This window comes from Lactuca virosa, chromosome 4 (genome assembly GCF_052849685.1).
Source record: "Lactuca virosa cultivar CGN04683 chromosome 4, Lactuca_virosa_CGN04683_v6, whole genome shotgun sequence".
NCBI lineage: Eukaryota > Viridiplantae > Streptophyta > Magnoliopsida > Asterales > Asteraceae > Lactuca > Lactuca virosa.
In genome coordinates this window covers 235,492,218-235,515,288 of record NC_136429.1, presented here as the reverse complement: position 1 = coordinate 235,515,288, position 23,071 = coordinate 235,492,218, and the positions used below count along the sequence as shown (strand labels likewise).

At 33.4% G+C, this 23,071-nt stretch overlaps 1 protein-coding gene and 1 long non-coding RNA gene across 3 annotated transcripts; one reads left to right on the top strand and one right to left on the bottom strand.

Annotated features, from left to right (window-relative positions):
- The first annotated feature begins 2,294 nt into the window (after window positions 1-2,294).
- LOC145108084 (golgin candidate 5-like) lies at window positions 2,295-22,033 on the top strand. The gene is made up of 20 exons (XM_079045079.1): window positions 2,295-2,441; window positions 2,587-2,822; window positions 2,996-3,906; window positions 4,117-4,188; window positions 4,440-4,514; window positions 10,741-10,855; window positions 10,970-11,031; window positions 11,127-11,174; window positions 12,125-12,409; window positions 12,816-12,875; window positions 12,984-13,067; window positions 13,137-13,202; window positions 13,293-13,391; window positions 13,458-13,676; window positions 16,383-16,482; window positions 20,644-20,861; window positions 21,317-21,376; window positions 21,469-21,582; window positions 21,681-21,755; window positions 21,845-22,033. Exons 2-20 carry the CDS (start codon window positions 2,666-2,668, stop codon window positions 21,875-21,877), a joined length of 2,853 nt encoding a protein of 950 aa, XP_078901205.1. The 5' UTR covers window positions 2,295-2,441; window positions 2,587-2,665; the 3' UTR covers window positions 21,878-22,033.
- On the bottom strand, window positions 6,574-9,199 carry LOC145168764 (uncharacterized). 2 transcript variants are annotated; one of them, XR_013742074.1, is made up of 4 exons: window positions 8,750-9,199; window positions 8,085-8,419; window positions 7,794-7,852; window positions 6,574-6,755 (listed from the first exon to the last, which is right to left on the bottom strand). It is a non-coding gene; the product is annotated as an uncharacterized LOC145168764 (long non-coding RNA). The 2 variants fall into 2 exon arrangements; XR_013742073.1 differs by having other exon boundaries at window positions 8,085-8,410.
- Window positions 22,034-23,071: the final 1,038 nt, after the last annotated feature.

Sequence of the window (23,071 nt, the reverse complement as noted above, 5' to 3'; positions counted from 1 at the left end):
ACATTTTTCCTAAAGTAACTAAGACCGGGAATTTATGAAAAACATTTAGTTACTATTATAATTATCATTATACTTTTTAATGAGAATTAATGTCCTATCCTACCCGTTCGGCTAACGACCATCCACTAGTCAAGGGAGCGGTGGGTGAGAGTGGACACCCATTCAATCGTCATTTTATAGGTAATTTCCTTATACCCCCGTTATAGATCAGCTTCGTGAATGAGACCTACTAACGGTAAGACTGACTGTCTTATACATATATATAAGTATTAAGTTATTAATATTATAATAGTATAAGGGTTGAATTTTAAACTTTTAAAACTCTAGGGTTTAGAATTTAAATATTTCAAAATTAAAACTTTTTAATCAATTTTTTTAATTCCAAAACTTGAGGGCAAATTTTGAAACTTTTCAAAACTCTCTTGGATCAATTTGAAAACAATTAAATTAATCATATAATTAACTATATCATAAAATTGACCTAATCTAATTTCATATAGCAAGATGATTCAAATCAAATTCTACAAATAATTAATATTTTCACAAAATCAAGTAATTATCTTAAAATTTGACAATCATCATTCAATTGGATGAGGATAATCATTACCTTATTAGAAAAATCGAATTTTATCAATCAAAACAGTTTGTGGTAATGATCCTAACCAAATCTGGCCAAAAACTGAAAAAACTGCAAACAGATGATCCAACTCGTCGAGTCAGGCAATGGACTCGTCGAGTTGGCCCAAATCGTCGAGTTCCTTCATAGGACTTGTCGAGTCCAGCAGTCAGAGGCCAAAAATTAAAATTTTCCAACTTTGAAAACAATACAATGGACTCGTCGAGTTGGCCCAAATCGTCGAGTTCCTTCGATTTTTTCATAAAAAATGTCAAAAAAAAGTTTTGTGATCTCTAGGTATTTTTTTATGCATTTTTATGATTTTTTTGGGTTTTTTAGGGTTTTTTTGTTTCCCAAATAACCCTTCCCTTTTTTTTGAATTTTTTTATCAAAAAATCGCAGTATTTTTTACAATTTCGCTAAAAAAAAAATAAAAAATCATTTTTTCTTTGTAAAAAAAAAAAACTTTCAAAATTTTTTTTCAACGATTTTGACCTAAAAGTTGCGATTTTTTGATAAAAAAAATTCAAAAAAAAGTTTTGTGATCTCTAAGTATTTTTTTTATGCATTTTAATGATTTTTAGGGTTTTTTTTAGGGTTTTTTGTTTTCCATAGAACCTAAACCTATATATATATATATATATATATATATATATATATATATATATATATATATATATATATATATATTAAGTGTTGATATTTGTAAGAACGAAGAACTCATGACAATTAAAATTTCTATAAATATAAATCTCTATCTTATTAGAAAATGATTGTATATTTTTAAGCATACATATAGTGATATTTACAAGAAAAAATAATGTTATTATATTTTTTAATATTTTAATATTAAGAGTACTAGTGATGATAGTATCATCTTTATGAATACATTAATTGCTATTATCGTATGTACCTGTGAAACAAATATTATATTTAATTTGTATTATATTCAAACATTAGAAGCATGTTGGATGAGTGGTTATGTTATTTGATTTCAAACCAAGAGGTGGTGGTATTGGTTGATATCCAAGATATTATTTGGGCTTTAATTTTTCCAGCTTTATAAGAGTATCTCTCATCGCATTTGAGATATAACATTCATCATCCTCACATTTCATATAAGAGAGTCAAGTCTATGGCTTTTAACTCACATCTTTGAGGAGTCGTAGATTGTTGGCGATGAAAAATTTGGCGCTCCTCATCTCTACATAAAGTTTCTCAAAAAATGATTAAGATTTCTCATCCGAGTCAAAGTAACTCGTTGAGTTACCTGAGTTTTAGTAAAAAGGCAAAACAAAAACAAAATAAAAAAACTAATAAAAAACCACAAAGAAATAACCGAACCGCAAAAAACCGCAAAAACCGAACCGCATAAAAACCGAACGGTGCGGTTTCTAAACTTCAAAAAACCGAAGTTGCGGTTTTCGGTTTGGTTTTGGCCAAAAAACCGCACCGAACCGCACCATGCTCACCCCTAATAACCCGGATAAGCCTAATGTAAGTCACTAGTATGTATAATGGAATAATTGTTTTTTTTTCTTCTGATGGAATAATAATAATATTTTCGACTTTTTATTGGTTTTCCAACATTTAATCTTAACACATTTGTGATGCATTTTTGTGAATAACCTTTTCAAATCCTTTTCTTTTTTATTTTTTTTAGGAAGTTAATGGAATTTGGTTATGGTTATGGACGGAGGCAGTATCATCTTCCAGAATCCAGAATGGTAGGCAAATCCATCAGATCAATAAAAAGCTTCTTCATAATAATTCACACTAGCTAGCATTCGAAAACTTGCATCGTCAATCTAGACGAAATCAAAAAGTATGTACCCTAATTCATTATTCACAATCTCAATACGTCAATCAAATACAAAAACGCGTTGATCTGCCTAAATTGAGTTTCGTTTCATGTCTTAAGTTTCCTAAATCTGCAATACAATGTCGATGATTGTTGAATTATCGTTCAGTTTTTAGGGTTTCCGGATGCTTTTGATCCATGTAGTTTTGAGGAAACTCGTAATACCTATCTAAGCTGTAGATTTTGATATGGCCTGGTTACGCGGGAAGGTCGCGTTAGGGAGCTTCCCAGATTTAGCTGGAGCCGTTAACAAGATAAGCGAGAGCGTCAAGAACATCGAGAAGAATTTTGACAATGCTCTTGGTTTAGAAGACCAGCCTGGTGGTTCTACATCCACCATTGATGGTACGTACTTGATGACCTCTCCTCAATTTGGAATTAGTTTATCAATTTAAATTCTCGTCTTAATTCTCCATACAGAAGAACACATTGAATCTAACAGTTGTAACATTCGTTAATAGATGTTCTGGGAGAAATTTTATGCTTACAATCAATAATTTTACATGTTGAATCTTCAGAAAAAGATGAATCTTCAACCCATCCATCTTTTTCCAAACAAAAGGAAGGCATTGATGTTAAAGACTCAACTAACAATAGCGAGGAACATATCTCTCCTGTTAGGGAAGCAAGTGCAGAAATTTCAAAGCCTGAAGAGCATCAACATCACCCTGTGGAAACGAACATAGCAATTCCTGAAGAAGTAGATAACAGTGCTGAAAAAGCCATAGAGACAAACACCGTTATTTGTAAGCAAGCAGATGGTATTCTTGGGCTTCCTGAGGAAGAAGAAAACATTGCTAAAAAACATATAGAAATTGACACTGCAGCATCTTCCATTGCTGACAATCACAATGAAGCAGAAGCTAACTCACAAGCAAAACCAAGTACCGATGATGCTGAGGATCAATCAGAGTCTTTGGAGCATGTTCAAGATAGTGAAAGCTCAGAAATTGGTTCAACAAAAAATCCTGGATCAATAGAAGATCAGTTGACAAATTCTGTAGACCAAGTTCCAACCACTTCACCTGATTTGCAGAAGAGTGACCATGAACTAAACGTACAAAACACAGTGACTACACAAGAAGATGCTTTAGTTGAGGGGGTGGATGCAACATATGATGGCCAATCTGCAATAGAGTCAGAGCCACATGAAATGATTAAAACTGTCCAAAAAGGTCAACCACATTTATTACCAGAAAATGCTTCTGAGAAGGTTCCAGAAGTAGTTCCTAAGGATAACAATGAAAATGCTAAAGTAAATACAGTGAATCAGCTTGTTGGTGATGATGAGAGAGATGAAAAAGAACATCACACAATTTCGGGAAGCAGATTGTCTGACAATTCAGATTCCATGGTTGAAGTGGAGACATTGAAAAGTGAGATGAAGAAGATGGAGGATGCACTTCTTGGAGCTGCTAGACAAGCTCAGGTATATAAATGGTTATCCACACGTTATTTATATTCGAAATTGATTTATGTTTTTTTTATTATTTTCAAAATTTTTATGTTGAATGTTGGCATCTATATTTACATATTCTTAATTGCCTAAACTATGCGTAGGGTACTCTACTCTATTTCAAATTCGTAATAATTGTTCATATGTTTAATTGTACCCAATCATTATAGTTACCTGTTACAGGCAAAAGCTGATGAAATTTCGAAGCTGATGAATGAAAATGAGCAGCTGAAATTTATAATCGAGGATCAGAAGGTATGTACATGTTTATGCATGTCATCAGAAACACGGCGTTTCCAATAATTAATTATCTTATTATCTTAAAAGGGGCACTAAAAGAGACTTAAACAATGTGGGAAGATTGTGAAAAGCATGTGCCTAGAATAAACAAACTGTAATGTCCTACCTCGATGCATCTGCTGCCTGAAACTTAATTAGTCTCACTTCTCTTTTGTATTTTGTCCCTCTCTCTTTTCTTATATTCTGACTCTCACATTGGTATACAGCGAAAGTCAAATGAGGCTGGAATGGAGTCTCTACGAGAAGAGTGTCATCAAAGGGTCTCGACTCTTGAACGAAAGGTAAACTCTTTGCATTTTTCTAAATCTTGTTTAATCTTAAGACTTCCATTATCAGAAGTACTATATGAATGTATTGGTAGAACGGTAGAAGGTTTTATAGTTTTTTGCTTTTAAATTGGCTAAGGATTAATACTATTCTAAGGTAACCAAATTAACCAAAATGCTGACTTTAGTCTGTTTTTTTTTTTTTTTTTTTTGCACTGTTAAAATCCAACAACTTAGTTTTTAAGTTACATTTTGTGGAAATTTGATGCGGTGTGACCAATAAAAGACCTAGTGATGTGGCACAAATTTGTTAAATTAGGTTTAGGGTAAAAGCCACCCATGACCGGCCCCACCAACCAGTCTCACGGTCAATATTATTAATTTAATCTCAATTTATTTTTGAAAATAATAATAATAATAATAATATCATTGTTATCAATAATACGGTAACTTATTAGCATTAACATTGCTGAATATAATAATGTATTTAATGAAAATAAATATTATATTAATAATTACAATAATGTTATTACTGTATTATTATTACTGTTGAACTATTGATAGTTTAATTATTATTATTTACTGTTGAACTATTGATAGTTTGATTCTTATTATTGACAATAACAATAATTACAATTATTATTAACAGTAATGATGATCATTATTATAATATTATTAATAACATATATATTGGTTATTAACATTACTATTGATAATAGAAGTATAAATAGTAAACAATAGTAAGAAGATCAAGAAGAATATTAATATTATTATTTTTTAATATTATTTAGAATAAAGATATAATATATTATGTGTAATGCGGGGACGTGATTCTAACAAGTACGTAGGAGTTAAAAAGAAATATGAATAAAGAATAGCCAAATATTGCCTTCACTTTATTGGTTCTTGTGTGTGTAGCGTGTACATATGTATACCCAAATGCAGAGAAAACAAGAGGAAACTCAAACAAACTCCCGTATTCTATATTCTATATGGTCAAAGTCAATTTGACTTTTCCTTATTTTGTTTGAAAAGAGAAAGCTCGTTAGAGCTCCTCGGCAAATTTATGAATAAAGAAAAGTATGACTCACGACAAAATGCAACGAAACAGGATATGGGCTACAACCCTTGAGGATGTCGACAAAGGTGCATGCCGACTGCACAAAACGTGGGTTGTTCGGCCCAAAAGAAGTTGGTGTTGGGCTCTATTAGAATGTAAATATTGTGTATATATTAGTTTTGGCCTAGTTGGCCCGTAGGGTTTCCTATGACCAGGGGTTAAGGCTGTTAAAATTGAACAAAAAAAATCAACCAACATGCTACCAATCGAACCAAGAAAGTTGGTATCCAATATATTTGGTAGCCAACATGTTTGGTTGGTAATATCGTACCAATTAAACAATTTTGGTACGGTAATGATACAAAGGATTGAATAACATAATAATACCGTACCAACCAGTTCATATATATATATATATATATATATATATATATATATATATATATATATATATATATATATATATATATATAGTGACATCCGTTAAGAACTCAAAGTTTTCCGAGAACCTGAGAACTAAAGGTGGAGCATTAGATCAAAATTAACTCATTAATGGCATGATCGTCATCTTACCAATCTCATTTAATGTTTATTTTTTTTTGTTATTGGAAATATTAATAAAAAATTCTAAAAATTAACATAACAACTCAAATTTTAGATTTTTTTTGAAAAAAAAATTTTGATTTTTTTTTTAAAAAAAATGGAGATTTATTAAATTTTTTCAGAAAACATGAATTTTTTAAAAAAAAAATTGAAAAAAATTATTTTTTTAAAAAAACTGCAATTTAAAAAAAAAAACTGTAATTTTTTTAAAAAAACTGCATTATTTTAATGTAAATTTTTAAAAATCAATAAATAAAAAAAACTACAATAGTTTTTTATTAAAAAAAAACTCTATTTTTTTTAACAAAAAAAAAACAACATTTTAGGTGCATACATGTATATTTTTTCAAATTCATATATGTATATTTCTTATATTATAATATTCGTAAGTAAATCATAAAAAATCTCATTTTTATTAATTAATCTATAAATATAATGCTACAAGTATTTTATTCATTAAAAAATAAAATAAAAAAATAAAAAAAAAATACAAAGATTCACAATGTTATCATTTCTTCATATCAAGATTTTCATATTTTCATCAATTTATCACTTTTCACCTCTTCAATATTTTTCCACAAATTCTTCAAAATCTACAAGAAAATTAAAAAAAAATTTGATTAATGCAAGAACACTCACAAAAATGCAAATGTATATATCATGTAAGATTTACATTTGATTATATAATGTGATATTCAAATGTGATTGTATCGTTTAAGATTCAAATGTGAAATTCACAAGAAAATTTTAAAAAATAATTAACGAAGAACACTCACACAAAATGCATATGTGCATATAGATGTAATTCATATGTGATTCACTTGCGATTTACATGTGAATCACATGTAATTCATATATTATTCACTTGTGATTTACATGTGAATCACATGTAATTGATATGTGATTCACTTTTTATTTACTGATGAGTAACATGTGATTAATATGTGAATTACATGTGATTTACATGTGAATCGCATGTAATTCATATGTGATTCACTTGTGAATCGCATGTAATTCATATGTGATTTACTTGTGATTTACATGTGAATCACAAGTAAATCATATGTGCATTACATGTGATTTACATATGAATCACATGTAATTCATATGTGAATTACATGTTATTTACATGTGAATCACATGTAATTCATATGTGATTCACTTGTGATTTACATGTGAATCACATGTAATTCATATGTGAATTACATGCTAATTATATGTGAATCACACGTAATTCATATGTGATTCATTTGTGATTTACATGTGAATCACATGTAGTTCATATGTGATTCGTTTGTGATTTACATTTGAATTACATGTGATTTACATATGAATCACATGTAAATCATATGTGATTCGTTTGTGATTCATATGTGCTTCACTTGTGATTTACATGTGAATTACAAGTGATTCATATGTGAATTACATGTGAATCACATGTCATTAATATGTGATTTACATGTGAATCTCATGTGATTCACTTGTGATTTACATGTGAATCGCATTTAATTCAAATGCTCAAAAATTGTTATGTTGTGAACAAAAAGAACTTAAGTATTTATTTTATTATTTTTGACTTTTTTTTGTTAGATGCTTTAAAGAACATCATAAAGTAAATAAAAATAACAAACCTTTAATATACTAGAAATTCCATGCAAAAAGCTCCAATCAGGAATAGTTAGCCCCCTTCCTATGTCATAAAGAGAAATTGCTTATTCTATGATAGAAGAAAACTATTACCAAGTGTTTTTCTTGAATGTATTGTTTTTTTTAGCTTTTGCAAGTAACATTGCAAAATATGGGTGCTACATGTCCTCCTATCTCTCAACATGGCAAAGTTTTTCTTATGACAGTTTCATTATTGAGTACTTGACTTGTGGGTTTAACAAGACTATTCAGATTTCTGTGGGGATGCAACTCACCTCTCAGTGTCATCCCTTCATCTTTCCAGAAGTCGGTTGTTGGGTATTCAGCACATACAAATCTGCATCTGGTAATGCTCTTTGTGGATTTTTTCTTTTCCCTGAATTGGACCATTTTGCCCCTGGATGTTGTTAGTTTCAGTCCAAATGGGTTCTTATTGGTGCTACTGGTCCTGGAATTTATTTGGTTGTAGTTCTCAACTTAGCGCTGCTCTTTCTTCCCTCCTGGAGCTTGATATATATATTTTTATTTTATGACCATTTTGTCCTTAAGGATGTTGGTTTTGGACTTTTGTTGGCTGTTGTTGCTTTATTTCTCTGTGTTGCTGCAAAAACTTTTAAATATGTAAAATCATTTAAAATGCTAGAAAATTAAAATCCCATAGAACACAACACTTACCGAGAACTAAAACAACAAACTCGAATTCATAACTATAATTGATATTATCAAACGAAACAAATAAAAATTCGTTTTTTGTTCAGGTCAAGTGTTGATCAGATGATTAAAATAGTTCACAACTTTAGCGAATCAGATGATTAAAATAGTTCACAATTAACAAAGTTTAATCCAATGCAATAGAATTACAAATCGGAAAACATTTATCAAGTCATCGCTAAATAATCGATACACAGATACAGATACATCGAGGTAAAGTATTTCACACCTGATTAAATATGGTATGAAGATTGGACTGACTTCGTCACAGACGGAAGAGGAAGGAGAACTCATTGGGAGCCTCGATGGTGACAAACGTCTTTGACGCCTTGAACCCCAGCCACATCACACCTTCATCTTTTTGATGATCGAAGATAATCAAGCCTGGATCGTTTAAGGATTTATCGATTAATGACAGCTGGAACGATTGGATCCGGATTTGGAGACGGTAAGGAGACGAGATGTTGAACGATGAATAATCCTCAGATTTGGAATGCGGTGGTGTTAATTTTAGGGGAAACTGAATCGATGAAGGATCTAGCGTTGAGTTGGAGAAAAAGATCGATGAGGAGAAGTATTGGAGAAGAACATCATCGGGAGAAAGAGTACAGATCGTGCATTTGAGAGAGAGAGAGAGTGTGTGTGTGAGAGTGAGAGAGAGTGAGAGAGGTTGCAAGTTTACTGTATCAAAAGTTTGGATTCGATTTAACAATATTATTATTTCCTATAATGCCCTGGTCTTATTTAATTAACATACCCCCTTCTCTTTAATTTTCTAATTATTTACAAAAACGTCACCTTCCATCTTGACCTTTTTTTTTTTTATCTAACGCTCCATCTTTAGTTCCCGGGTTCTCGGGAAACTTTGAGTTCTCAAATGATCATTCATATATATATATATATATATATATATATATATATATATATATATATATATATATATATATATATATATATATATATTTATTTATTTATATATATGAAATCGTATATTTCAATCGTTGATTGTGTTTAGTGTTTACAATTTTAAGAAGAACATTATATAAGTTATTTGGTCGCATTAGTCAATAGTTATTACCACGTTAAAGCATAAAATTAAAACGTTTTTTAGCGTTACTTCAATAGAATTCTTTTGTCAATTAAAAGAAATGTGTACCTAATTTCTTTACTAAACGTCAAAATTACCCGAAGTATTTATTATTTTAAAATGTAACAATAGAAAATTAAAAGAAGTCGGTATATACTATTAGCAATTTGTACCAACCAAACTTGTTGGTAGCAAAATATATTGGTACCAAGTATACTTGGTACGGTACAGGTATCAAATTTTTTATATCACTTATAGTTGGCACGGTACACGGTTTAAGAAAAAACGAGTTGGTACCGTACCAATTTCACCCCTACTAGGAATCCTCCTACCCTCTATATATAGTCTTGTATCAGCTCCTTGTAACGTACACAATCAATAAGGTATTTTCACTCTTAATATCTTTCTAATTTACCCTTAATATCTTTCTAATCAAACGATGTTGTTTTGAAAGCTCACAAGATGAACAAATGTGCGGTCTAGGTAAAATAGATGTAAGATGTAAACACCCATGTTTATTTAAAAGAGACAAAACATCAAAGTTAACATGCCCAAGGTGTTTATGCCATAATTCAAAAGAAACAATGGAAGAAGAAATAACAGTGGCCGCTTGTGCTTGAAAATTGGGGCTCAAAACATATAGACCATCCTTATGCATTCATTTTGCTAGAATGACCTTGGTGACCGGTCCTGAATAGCAAAATAAGAGCAAGAAAACAAGAAATCAACCGGGTAATCGTTAGTAAGTTTGCTGATAGATAGCAATTTTTTCTTGATATTTGGTACAATAAGGACATCCTTCAATTGCAAATGAGAGTTAACTGATAGTGTACGGGTATTAGTGACGGGAAGGACATTAACATTCCCAAAGGAAACTTGCTCATATACTTACATGATCTTTAGTGTAAGTCCATATACTTCATCTAACTATCGTATAATTCTCAATTATTACATATACTTACATGAACTCTCAACTTATAGCACTTCACCATAAATCTTGAGTAAATTGGGCTAGCCCAATTTCTGTGAAGGGATATTTTACTTTTGACTATGTAGGTTGTTCTGTCATGGTCCATATAACTAATATTTCTGATGTTTAGTTGCTATATATTAACTCAGCTTCAATGACTCAGGTTTATGCTCTTACAAGAGAAAGGGATACACTACGTAGAGAACAAAATAAAAGAAGTGATGCCACTGCACTTCTAAAGGAAAAGGATGACATAATCACTCAAGTTATGGAAGAGGGTAATGAAATAGCTAACTACTAGAAAAGAGGTTTCCCAAGTTCTAGATGAAGCTTTCAAAGACCACATTTTCTATACTACAGATGATGATGCTATTCCTTTTTCATTCATATAGGTGAAAAGCTTTCAAAGAAACAAGCTGTTCAAGAGTCTACAATAAGAAAACTACGGGCACAGGTATGTTATGTCATATACTATCTTTCCTTTGGACCCTGTAAATATTCAGCTGTATATTTTCTTATTATTTGAACATTGTTTTGCGAGATCCCTAGATTAGAGAGTTTGAAGAAGAGAAGAAAGGATTTATAAGCAAGCTACAGGTAATTACTTCTCTACCCTGCGACTATATTTTTGTTAAGATAGTTTCCAGAAAGTATTTTACATACAGGCCATGAGTGTGGATGAATTGCATCCAAATGTTTGTGGTTTTGGTTCTACTATTTTGGGCCAACACCTTTTTTTTCATTCGATAGAACTATCAAAAAACTTTTTTTTCCTTCATCCATTAATTTACATAACTAATCTTTTTAAATTACTATACTTCATCCGCAACCCAACATTCTGTTAAAAAAAATTGTTATCTATTATTAAATTTTATTCTATTAAAGATAACAAAAAAAAACTATTTAATTGCAAAAAAAATTTAACTATTCTTTTTTTCATAATTGAAAATAAGCTAAAACTAGAACACAAGATTCCGATTTTTTTGGATTGTACATGAAAATATGACAATAGTAATCTCTATTTGAGGAGGGGACAAAATTACGAAATTTCAGTGTATTTTTTTCTCTAAATAAAAATAAAATCTAATTTATAATCAAATATATTTATATTAAAAAAAAACAAAACAACCAATGGACAGTTCCCATGTGTCTAAGGCACGGAAGCAAAGGTTGCCCCACTCAACCATTCACCTTTTTTCATTTTTTTTTAAATTTGTTTTTGTCTTATATGTGCCCTTGTCATCAATAAAGTGATGAACATAGCAAAGTTTCTTGTCTTGTGCTTTTGACATACCATGATTTGAAAATTATATACATTATGAAGCTCCTTAAATGATAATAGCATTTCAGAACAATGTTAGGTTACTTTTACCATTGACAAGGATCACAACTATTCTATTTTTCTTTTCACAAAACCAGTAGAGTAAGATGAATCACAGATAGTTCATCGTACCCAAATTTTCTCCTTTCTTGTTTCAATGTCGTGTCATATTTTTATCATTTATTCCCCATCATTAATTTTATGTAACATTTTCAATAACTTTAAGGCTGAAGAGAACAAAGTGGAAAGTTTAAAGAGTAACAAAGCAGCCACAGAGAAACTGCTGCAAGAAACAAGAGAGAAAAACCAGTCTGAACTTCAAACACAAAAGGAATATTATCTGAATGCATTAAGTGTAGCCAAGGAAGCAAAAGCAGTAGCAGAGGCACGAGTAAATGATGAAGTGAGAACTGAACTAGAGATTCGCCTAAAGGAGGCCGGGGAACGAGAATTTATGCTAATTCAAACTCTGGAAGAATTAAGACAAACTCTGTGCAGAAAGGAGCAACAGGTTTTTGCTTGAAATACTTTAGTTAATTTGGTCCGCATTAATAGGAGGCTTTTTTAGTACAACTTTATGTATCTGCAAATGTTACCAAATTTCTAATACTTAAAATTCAAATTAAAAAAAAAAAACGTTTTGTAAGTTTAAATGTAATATATAATATTTTACATTAAATTAAACAAAAAAGCAATTTTTACATGTAATTAATAAACTCAAAAGAGTAAAAGCAAAGAAAAAACAATGAAAAACCTCCTATGTTTGATCTTGTAACTGCAGAAACCTGTGTGAACAAGTTATGGGTTTAAAATAGCTCTGCGATAGGAGATTTGATTTAGTCTAAGCTTATTTGACCAAAAAGCTCCTATTATGGATGCTGTAAAGTTTTCTAAAGTAATATATTTTCTCGTTGCAGGAAATTTATAGAGAAGATATGCTAAGGAGAGAAATTGATGACCTCCAAAAACGATATCAAGTATGTGTTCACAGTTTTTGTTTCTATAAATAAGGCACTAATTACACATTTTATTCCTTCTTTTGTTAGATAACTAGTCCTGTATATATATGCTTTATTTCTTATCAGGCAAGTGAGCGTAGATGTGAAGAGCTGGTTATGCAAGTTCCTGAATCAACAAGACCTCTTTTGAGGCAGATTGAAGCTATGCAGGTTTCTTTTGTTTTGCTACATTGTTCCTTGAGCTTCATTGTTTTTTCACTGACCTTCTTTTGGTAATAGGAAACAACTTCTAGAAAAGTAGAAGCCTGGGCTGCTGTGGAGAGATCACTAAACATTCGGCTTCAGGTCCCATAAATAGCATATATATATCGTTTTGATTTTTAGAGTATTAATAATTCTTTATTCCATAGACTTCCCTGATAGCTCATGTTGCAGGATGCAGAGGCCAAAGCTACAGCCTTAGAGGAGAAAAACCGTGCTGTTAATGAACGATTATCCCAAACATTATCTAGAATAAATGTTCTTGAAGCTCAGGTGCTTTGGTTGATTTGATTGAGCCATGAAAAAGTTGCAGCTTATTATAATCATAATGTGTTGCAGATATCCTGTTTGAGATCTGAGCAAACACAACTAACTAGGTCTCTTGAGAAAGAAAGACAAAGAGCATCGGAAAGCAGGCAGGAGTACTTGGTTCTAAAAGAGGAAGCTGATACTCATAATTGTCATGCTAGTCAACTCCAAGAAGAGATGAGGGTACTTAAGAAGAAACATAAGCGAGAACTGCAAGAAGCATTGACACAACGCGAACTTCTTCAACAGGTATTGTAATTAACACCCTCTTTTCCCTGTATTAATTTGTTAGAATGTAAATATTGTACGTATTAGCTTAGGCCCACTTAGCCCATGGTCCCATAGGGTTTCCTATGATTAGCATTCCTTCCTCTATATATAGTCTTCTACTTTCTCCTTGTAAAGATGAACAATCAATAAGGTGTTTTCACCTTCAATCTCTTTCTAGTTTACATGGTGTGAGTGAGGTTTAGGGCTGGAGAATTTTTTGCATTGAGCACAATTTTGTTTTTCAAGATACTGTTCATCGGGACTGTTCACCCACCCTGTCAGTGCGGCGTTTCTGATTTTTTTCGATTTGGGCACCTTATGAGTGTACTGTTTCTTTTGCTGACACCACTTGGAGTTCTAACCTGATCCTTAAGGAGATCAGAAAATGATTAAGAATGGTCAAGAAATTCTTGTTTCTGGTTCTATTATTACACCTGAAATTCATGCTTTTGGTCATAGATCTGCTTTTGGTTGTGTTACTGTTACTATATTTGCAGAAGAGTATGCTCAATTTTCTAGAGACAAAATTTCACATTTATAGGTTTCTGCTTTTGGTGAGACGGGCAACTCTAGTAAATATTTGTTGTCTTCTGCCTCCAACTCTAACTGGTCATTGATTCAGATGCTTCAGATCACATGACAGGCTACTATACTCATACATCTACATCCCACGTTACCATTTGTGATGGGTCTACCTCTCGAGTTCTAGGATCTGGTGACGTTGATTTTGCCACATCTATTTCATTATCTTCGATGTTAAGCCTTCCTAACTTCTCATTTGATTTGCTATCCGTTAGTAAAATTACTCGTTGATTGAATTCTAGTGTCATGTTTTTTTCCTGATTATTGCGTTTTTCAAGATCTTTCAACAAAGTATATAATTTGTAGAGGACGAGAATCAGGTGAACTTTATGTATATGAACTTGAGGTACCGAAATTCCTAAGTAGGATTCATATCATTATCTCCATTTTCATTACATTGTCGTTTGGGTTAACAATCTCTTCAAAGTTTGAAGAAACTATATCCCCAATTTAGTCATTTATCATCCCTAAATTGTGAGTCGTGTCAGTTTGATAAACATCAACGTGTTCATGTGAGCATTAGAGCTAATAAACAAGTTGCATCCCCATTTGAATCGGTTCACTCTGATGTATGGGATCTTTGTTCTACTGCTTCTAAAATCGGGTTCAAATATTTTATGACGTCTATAATACTTGATCCAAAGCCCAAAGTCTTATGATACTTGATCTTCGGGTCACGGCCCCGAATCATGAAACGACTCGAAACAGGGTGTTACACAATCCATCATAGTTTTCTTTTGATTCGTCGAGGAATTTTCCTCTAACCGGAGAATCTCATATGACTTATATGACTTATGACTATCCCTTTTTAATCCTCAACCATTTTCTTCAAGTATTGTTTTCTTTCCTAAATTTTCATTTTTGATGTTGGTCTTCATTTAAAGCCTCAATTAGAGCTTCTTTGTTACGTTTGATCAAAGTAGATATCAACTCAAACCTCATAGATTTTGTTCGGATCAACTTTCATTTTTCTTGTGACTTAAAGCATCAACTAATACATTTTCATTTTCTTTTCCGAATGACAATGTATTTCACAATCATAGTCACTGATCAATTACATCCACCTTTTTTGCTGCATATTTAATTCCATTTGATATTGAAGACATAGTGTAGGCTCTTATAATCAGTGCACAACTTGCACTATGTTTCATACAAGTAATTTCTCTTCTCTCCTGAAGGGACATAGAATTGCCGCCAATTCATGGTCATGATTTGTATATCTCATTTCGGCCTCTTTTTATTGTTTCAGTGCATACATAATCAATTTATCTCATTGCATAAGCACACACCCAAGTTCGAGTGTTGAAGTATTACTATAGACTCCAAAGTCTTCCACTCCTTCAAGTAACGAAGGAACAAGAGCTTCACATACTCTTTTCCCCGTTGTAAAAAATGCTTCATTTTCTTTTATAGTCCGAGCATACTTGATTACTTTTCATATCAATGAAGTTAGCGGAGTGGCTACTTGTGAGAAATCTTGAATAAGTCTCTTTTAGTAACCCGTTAGACCAAGGAAACCATATACCTCGGTCGAGTTTTTGATGGTACCGAATTCATGGTGGCTTCCATCTTCGATGGATCTACATTAATTTCATCTTGATTCACATTTAGAAAACTTTACGAACAACCGTTCTCGTTTCAAAGTTTCCTGATTCTCGTAAATGATTTTCATGTTCTTCACTTCTCAAGTAAACTAAGGTATAAAATGGAATATGATAAAACATAATACCGAGTAGTGTAAACTTTAATCAGTGATGTGCACAGCCCATCCTTTGACGTGCTATACAACTCTGCTTCACACCTCAGAGCTCCAATTCCTACTTTCACAAATCTACCTTTGAGATAGAATGTGCTAGGATTTGTGAGTTCCATAAAAAAGTATGAGAATATGATTTCTAAACTCTTATTTAACAGCTTTAACCTCTTTTTCCTTTTCACACATTTGCTACAAACGTTGACCAAAGGACACAATAGTCCCTCAACTTATAAATATTACAAATAATTCTCCAAATCATTTATCTTCCAAAATAATATTTTGTAAAATAAATACAAATTTTATGATGTGGCATATGTTAACATAAATTATGTTGTTGATTATTACAGGAAATAGAACGCGAAAAAGCTGCACGTTTGGAACTAGAAAAAACACCCCGCCTTCAAGTTCCGACTTCCATAGCCAAAACCAAATATATCCCTGAGAATGGTGAGAGTATCTTATTTATATATTCTCTAATATATTATTTCCTTTTTGTGTTCCTTAATGTTGGGGTTTGAAAACTCTTCTATTAAACACGAAAATAGAATTACAATAGGAGGAGCAACTCTCACACTCAACTATTACAAAAAACAACTCTCTCACTAACACTCTCACTCTAAGTGTTATACTATCTGTTTCTCTGTGTTTTTGGGATGCATACAACTGAAGAATGAAGTCTCTATTTATAGTCTTGGCAGCCACCATTGTAGTTGCATTTATTAATTGTGTTCATCATAGAGTGGGAAGAAAAACTTGTCTCGTAGGCTTCATTTTGTCAACAATGGTGGCTACTGTAGCTTTGGAGGCTTTGGAGGCTGGAACACAACAAATCTCCCCCTCCAGTCTCCGTCCAACAATCCTCATCCCAACTATGTCAGCACATAGTCTGTGTTTCTCTTGTGTCACCACCTTTGTCAACATGTCTGCCTTATACTTCATAGTATTTCCCTTTCCGTCTTTCTTCAGTTTGAAAACCCACTTGTTTTTCAAGGCTTTCTTTCCTTTGGGGAGGTTTACCAACTCATATGTTTGATTCTTCTGCAAAGAATTCATTTCTTCTTCCATGGCCTTCTGCCAATTTGCTTTGTCAATATGAGATTGAGCTTCTTGAAAACTCTCTGGCTCCCCCTCACTAGTAAGAAGGATGTAGTTTGAAGTCGGATATCTTGTTGATGGAGCACGTACTCGTTCAGATCGTCTAACTTGAGTTCCTTCGTTTGCAACTTCTGGCAGTGGATCTGAATTATCCAGGGGTGGAAGCTCCCCCTGCTCAACACCTTCTTGATCTGCATCATCGACTTCTTCATCCACTTCTTCAGTGGAAACATCATCTTTATTTTTAGATATTATATCTGAAACTTTGGAGCTTTGTTGCTTGTTAACCGGTGCCTTGAAATCATAATACTGGTTTTCATAAAAAACCACATCTCTGCTTCGAATAACCTTATTTAGTTCTGGGTCCCATAGCCTGTACCCGAACTCTTCATCTCCATATCCAATAAAGATGCATGCAGTGAATTTGAGGTCCAATTTCTTCCGCAATTCACTTGATACATGTGCAAACGCTTTGCACCCAAATACTCTCAAGTGAGAATATGATATGTCTTTACCCGTCCATATCTTCTCCGGAACTTCAAAATTCAATGGAGCGGAAGGTGACCTATTTATTAGATAGCAAGATGTCAATACAGCTTCACCCCAGAATGGCTTTGGGAGTTTAGTCATGCTGAGCATGCATCGAACTTTCTCAACAATGGTGCGATTCATCCGTTCTGCTACACCATTGTGTTGTGGGGTTCGTGGGACAGTCTTTTCATGTCTGATACCATGTTCCGTGCAGTATTTAGAGAACTCACGGGAATAGTATTCGCCTCCATTATCTGATCGGAGACATTTTAGCTTCTTGCCTGTTTGTCTTTCCACCATTGCATTAAAAGCTTTGAAGCGGTCCAATATTTGGTCCTTCGTTCTCAAACAGTATGCCCATACCTTTCGTGACGCATCGTCAATGAATGTCACAAAATACCGGCTTCCACCAAGAGATTCTACTTCAATGGGTCCACATACGTCGGAGTGGACAAGGCTCAGCAACTCAGAGCGGTTCTTTCTTGTGGAGCTAAAGGAAACTCTGTGTTGTTTCCCTAATAGGCAGTATTTACAAGGATCCAAGGCAACATCTTTTGCCATTGAAATGGACTCCTTCTTTACAAGAGTCGTCAATCCCTTCTCGCTCATGTGGCCTAGTCTTCTATGCCACAAGTTTGGTGATGTCTCTTCTTTAACAACATTGAGACTTGGTTGAAGCAACTTTGCATGACTTTTATAAAGAGTACCATCAAGTTGTCCCCTTGCAACAACCATAACACCTTTCAACAACTTCCAGGTGCCATTTTTGAATTGATTATCATATCCTTGGACGCCAAGAGCTCCAACAGAGATAAGATTCATTCTCAGCTCTGGGACATGCCGAACATCTTTCAACACCAATGTACATCCAACATTGGTCTTTAAATGCACATCACCAATACCAGCAATGCTTGAGAAACTGGTGTTTCCCATCTTCACGGTACCATGGTCTCCGGGTTTATAAGTACTGAATAAATCCCGGTTTGGAGTCGAATGATATGATGCAGCGCTATCAATCACCCACTCATCATCATAAGTTTCAACATGTAGGCATGCTTCCTCCTCGTATGTAACAAGGGCAACGTCTTGTGTTATGGTGACCATGGTTTCACCATTCTCCCTGCTTGGATTCTGGCTTGTCTCGGGCTGCTCTCGTAAGAACCTTCGGCAATCACTTCTTTTGTGGCCATAATAATTACAATGATTGCAATAGCCTTCGAACCATGTATTTGAAGATTTACCTCGCTCTCGCGATTTCCCTCGATCTCGTGATTTCCCACGATCTTGGGATCTTCCTCTACTTTGACCATGTCTACCTCTGCCTCTACCTCGACCTCGGCCTCCAGTTCTGCCTCCGCCTCTTTCTTTGTTTTCTGACACGAGGGCAAAAGACTGGTCTGTATCAACTTCTTTCCTTCTGGCTTCCTCGTTCATTAGGGCATCTGTGACCATCTCCATTGTCACTTTACCACCGGGGCCAGAATTGCTGAGAGTCACAACAAGCGTCTCCCAATTATCTGGTAGAGAACTCAAGAGCAATATGGCTTGTTCCTCGTCTTTGAGAACCCAATCAGCAGCACCGAGCTGGTTTACGAGATCCTGGAACTGACTCGTATGCTCGGTTATGGACGTACCACTTCGTAACTTGTGGTTTACAAGGCGCCTCATCAGCAAGGTCTTGTTGCGTGCCGTCTTTGCCTGATACATATTCTCGAGCTTCTCCCAAAGTTTGTACGCGTCTGTCTCTTGAGATACATGATGAAAAACACTGTGGTCGATCCACTGTCGAATTTGTGCCACCGTTTTCCTGTTTATTCTTGTCCAAACTTCGTCTGTCTTCGTGTTGGGTTTGACGCCTTGCTTTTCTATAGGCTCTGCTAAATCTTTCAGATTAAGCAAATCTTCCATCCTTGGCTTCCAAATGTTGTAATTTGTGGGCGTAAGTCGAACCATCGTAATCGTACTTATAGATTCCATCGAAAATAATTGCAAATTTATTTTACAAATATTTCGTGGAAAAATTAGATAAAACCAAGCTCTCTGTTGGATTCGGAAGCGTCAAAAATGGTGGGGTAGAATTTTTCGGGCTCAAAATATACTTTCTTGAAAAGTTATGTGCTAATTTGTAACTTTTTAGAACTATAGGGGCTAAACTGTAATTTTCGGAACTTACAGGGGCCAATCTGAAATATTTCTGCCAACCAGGGACTTTTCTGAAACTTTTCAGAACTCCAGGGACCAAAACAGATGTTTTCAGAAGAACAGGGACCGAACTGCAGTTTTTCAGAAACAGAGGGACCTTTCTGCAATTTTCTGGAACTTCAGGGGCTAAACTGCAACTTCCTGAAATTCTGGTCAATGATGACCTCACTGATGACGTCACTCCTTCTTCCCCGGCAGTCTTCTCCGGCCACCTGGTTTTTCCGGCGACTTTTCCGGCGAGATTTGACCAACTTTGACCAACGTTTTGAGGGACTTCTGGTGGTCAAAAAATTACGAAAAATATATTTTCGGAATCCTTGAAACAAGCCCTTTCCAACGGTGTACTCAAAAACGGATTTTGAGACAATAAATTTTTGACGAAAAAACAGAGAAATTCGTAAAGAATTCCCTGGACACCGAACCAAGCTCTGATACCAGTTGTTGGGGTTTGAAAACTCTTCTATTAAACACGAAAATAGAATTACAATAGGAGGAGCAACTCTCACACTCAACTATTACAAAAGACCAACCTCTCACTAACACTCTCACTCTAAGTGTTATACTATCTGTTTCTCTGTGTTTTTGGGATGCATACAACTGAAGAATGAAGTCTCTATTTATAGTCTTGGCAGCCACCATTGTAGTTGCATTCATTAATTGTGTTCATCATAGAGTGGGAAGAAAAACTTGTCTCGTAGGCTTCATTTTGTCAACAATGGTGGCTACTGTAGCTTTGGAGGCTGGAACACAACACTTAATACACTGAAACTTGCTATTCAGGGTTGACTCGCAGACTTTCAAGTGCTAGCAGTTTAAGTAGCATGGAGGAGAGTTTGTTTCTACAAGCATCTTTGGACTCATCTTATACTTTCTCTGAAAGAAGTCCCAGCGAGCCTACTAAAACTCCTTTTTATTTCAAGAGCATGAGTACCCCAAATGTTTTCCAAGCTGCTTTACGCCAAAAGGAGGGTGAACTCCAATCTTACATGTCTAGATTGGTAAGCAAGAGGTGTTTTTTTTTTGTTTTTCCATGGAATAAAAAATTGTAATTTAACCCCTTTTTATTCATAAAAAATCTAGTGATCTTAATTTTTTAAAGAGTTCATATTTAGTTTAAACTATAATTTTATTTTCTGAAAATTTTAGTTTTGTAAATAATAATTTCTAAAGTATAAGTATTTAGAATAATGTCAAAACTATACCTTCGTTTTATATATAATATAGAAAATTCATGTGAAAGTTCATTCCATTTCTACAACCCAACCAAATATGGTCATGTAATGTAATACATTACATGACTCATTCCATTACCTTCAGCATTGCATTCCATCCAACCAAATAGGCCCAAAAATTTACAGTTTTATTACCCTTTTTTGTATTCTCCTATCTGGTATATATGTACTATATCATCACCTTCATGGTCTATATGTCAATTCCATTCCATTCATTTTAGGTATCCATGGAATCTATTCGTGACTCTCTTAGTGAGGAATTGGTTAAAATGACCAAGGAGGTATGCTTTCTTATGTCCCCTCATAACAAAAAAGAAAAAAAGAAAAAGAAGTCACAATCCATTTCTTATCTGGGGTATTATTTTTTGTCTAGTGTGAAAAACTAAGGTCAGAAGTGGCTCTGCTTCCTAGCATTAAGGCTGAGCTAGAAGCACTAAGAATCAGGCACTCTGCTGCACTAGAGTTAATGGGCGAACGAGATGAAGAGGTACAAACACTTGCAATAACTATCAACGTATTTAACATATTTATTTTATTAATTATATCTGAAAAAAAAATATTAAAATGACCTTTTGTTTTGTGTAGCTTGAAGAACTTCGTGCCGATATTGTGGACGTGAAGGAAATGTACAGAGAACAAGTTAACATGCTTGTAAATAAGGTATAATTTATATCTACAAAAAGGGTAATATACTAATCTACATGAAACAATTAAATCTTACTTATTTCTTTGAATGAACATCCTTGCAGATACAGAAGGTTGAATCAAATCCTTTTGCCTAAGGAGAATGTGTAAGTGAATTGATGTTTGTTTTTTTTTTTTTTTTTTTTTTTTTTTTTTTTTGTACGATTTATTTTTTTATATATATCTTTGGTGTAATCTTATTTACTCAAAGGAAAGGTTATTTGATCAAAATTGGTGCTAGGTGAGTGGACCCAAAAAATATACACCAAAAATTTGTATATATATTAACACAAAAAAAGAGTGCAAAGGCTTTGAATTGGAGTTGCGTTCTAACAAACTTGACTCGTTATATGCTTTAAGTTCATATTTATACCAATGTTATAAAATTCTACTCGATTGGGTATATATACTATAGCTACAAGTATATGACTTTATGCATAATGTACAAGTGTTTAATGCGGGAAGTTCAAGTTTAATCCCTCAATTTTGTATAATCTGTCACTTGCAACCCCTACTTTGTATAATACGTCATTTGCAACCCTTCTATTTTGTAACATGATATTTTTAAATGCTTTACTTTTTTAAAATATCACTTTCACCCCTCCACCTTCAACTTTGTAAAATGTCACTTTCACCTCTTATTTTCTAAACTTTTGTGTTTATCGGCATCCCCGTAAAATTCATTGAAGCTAATAGTAGAAGTGACAACTCCACTATTTTTTAAAATGATATTAATCATCCATTTACTTTTTAAAATATCACTTTCACCCCCTCCACCTTCAACTTGGTAAAATGTTACTTTCACCCATTCATTCATTTACTTTTTAAAATATCACTTTCATTATATCCGCCTTCAACTTTGTAAATATCACTTTCATCCCTTCATTTTCTAAACTTGCGTGCTTATTTCGTAGTATATTTCTCTCATCTACTTTGTAAAATGCATTTTTCACCCCTCTTTTTTAAAATGTTACTTTCACACTGTCAACACAGAAAATCATTATAGCTAATATTATAATTGTTAATGTATAATGTACAAGTATGTCAATGCGAAAAGTGCAGCTTTAATCCTTCAACTTTTTATAATCCGTTACTTGCAACCCCTCTATTTGTAAAATAATATTTTACATCCCTTTATTTTTTAAATATCACTTTCACCCCCTCCACCTTCAACTTTGTAAAATGTCACTTTCACCCCTTCATCTTTCATCTTTAACTTTGTATAATCTATGGCCTGCAACCCTTCTATTTTGTAAAATGATATCTTCTCTCCTCCACTTTCCTAATACACA

Bases quoted from the DNA above. Each gene is read 5' to 3' on its own strand.
- LOC145108084 (XM_079045079.1), top strand. From the start codon at position 2,666: ATGGCCTGGTTACGCGGGAAGGTCGCGTTAGGGAGCTTCCCAGATTTA. The intron at 10,856-10,969 runs GTAATGAAATAG...TCATTCATATAG, and splicing joins CACTCAAGTTATGGAAGAGG to GTGAAAAGCTTTCAAAGAAA. The intron at 13,203-13,292 runs GTCCCATAAATA...CTCATGTTGCAG, and splicing joins CACTAAACATTCGGCTTCAG to GATGCAGAGGCCAAAGCTAC.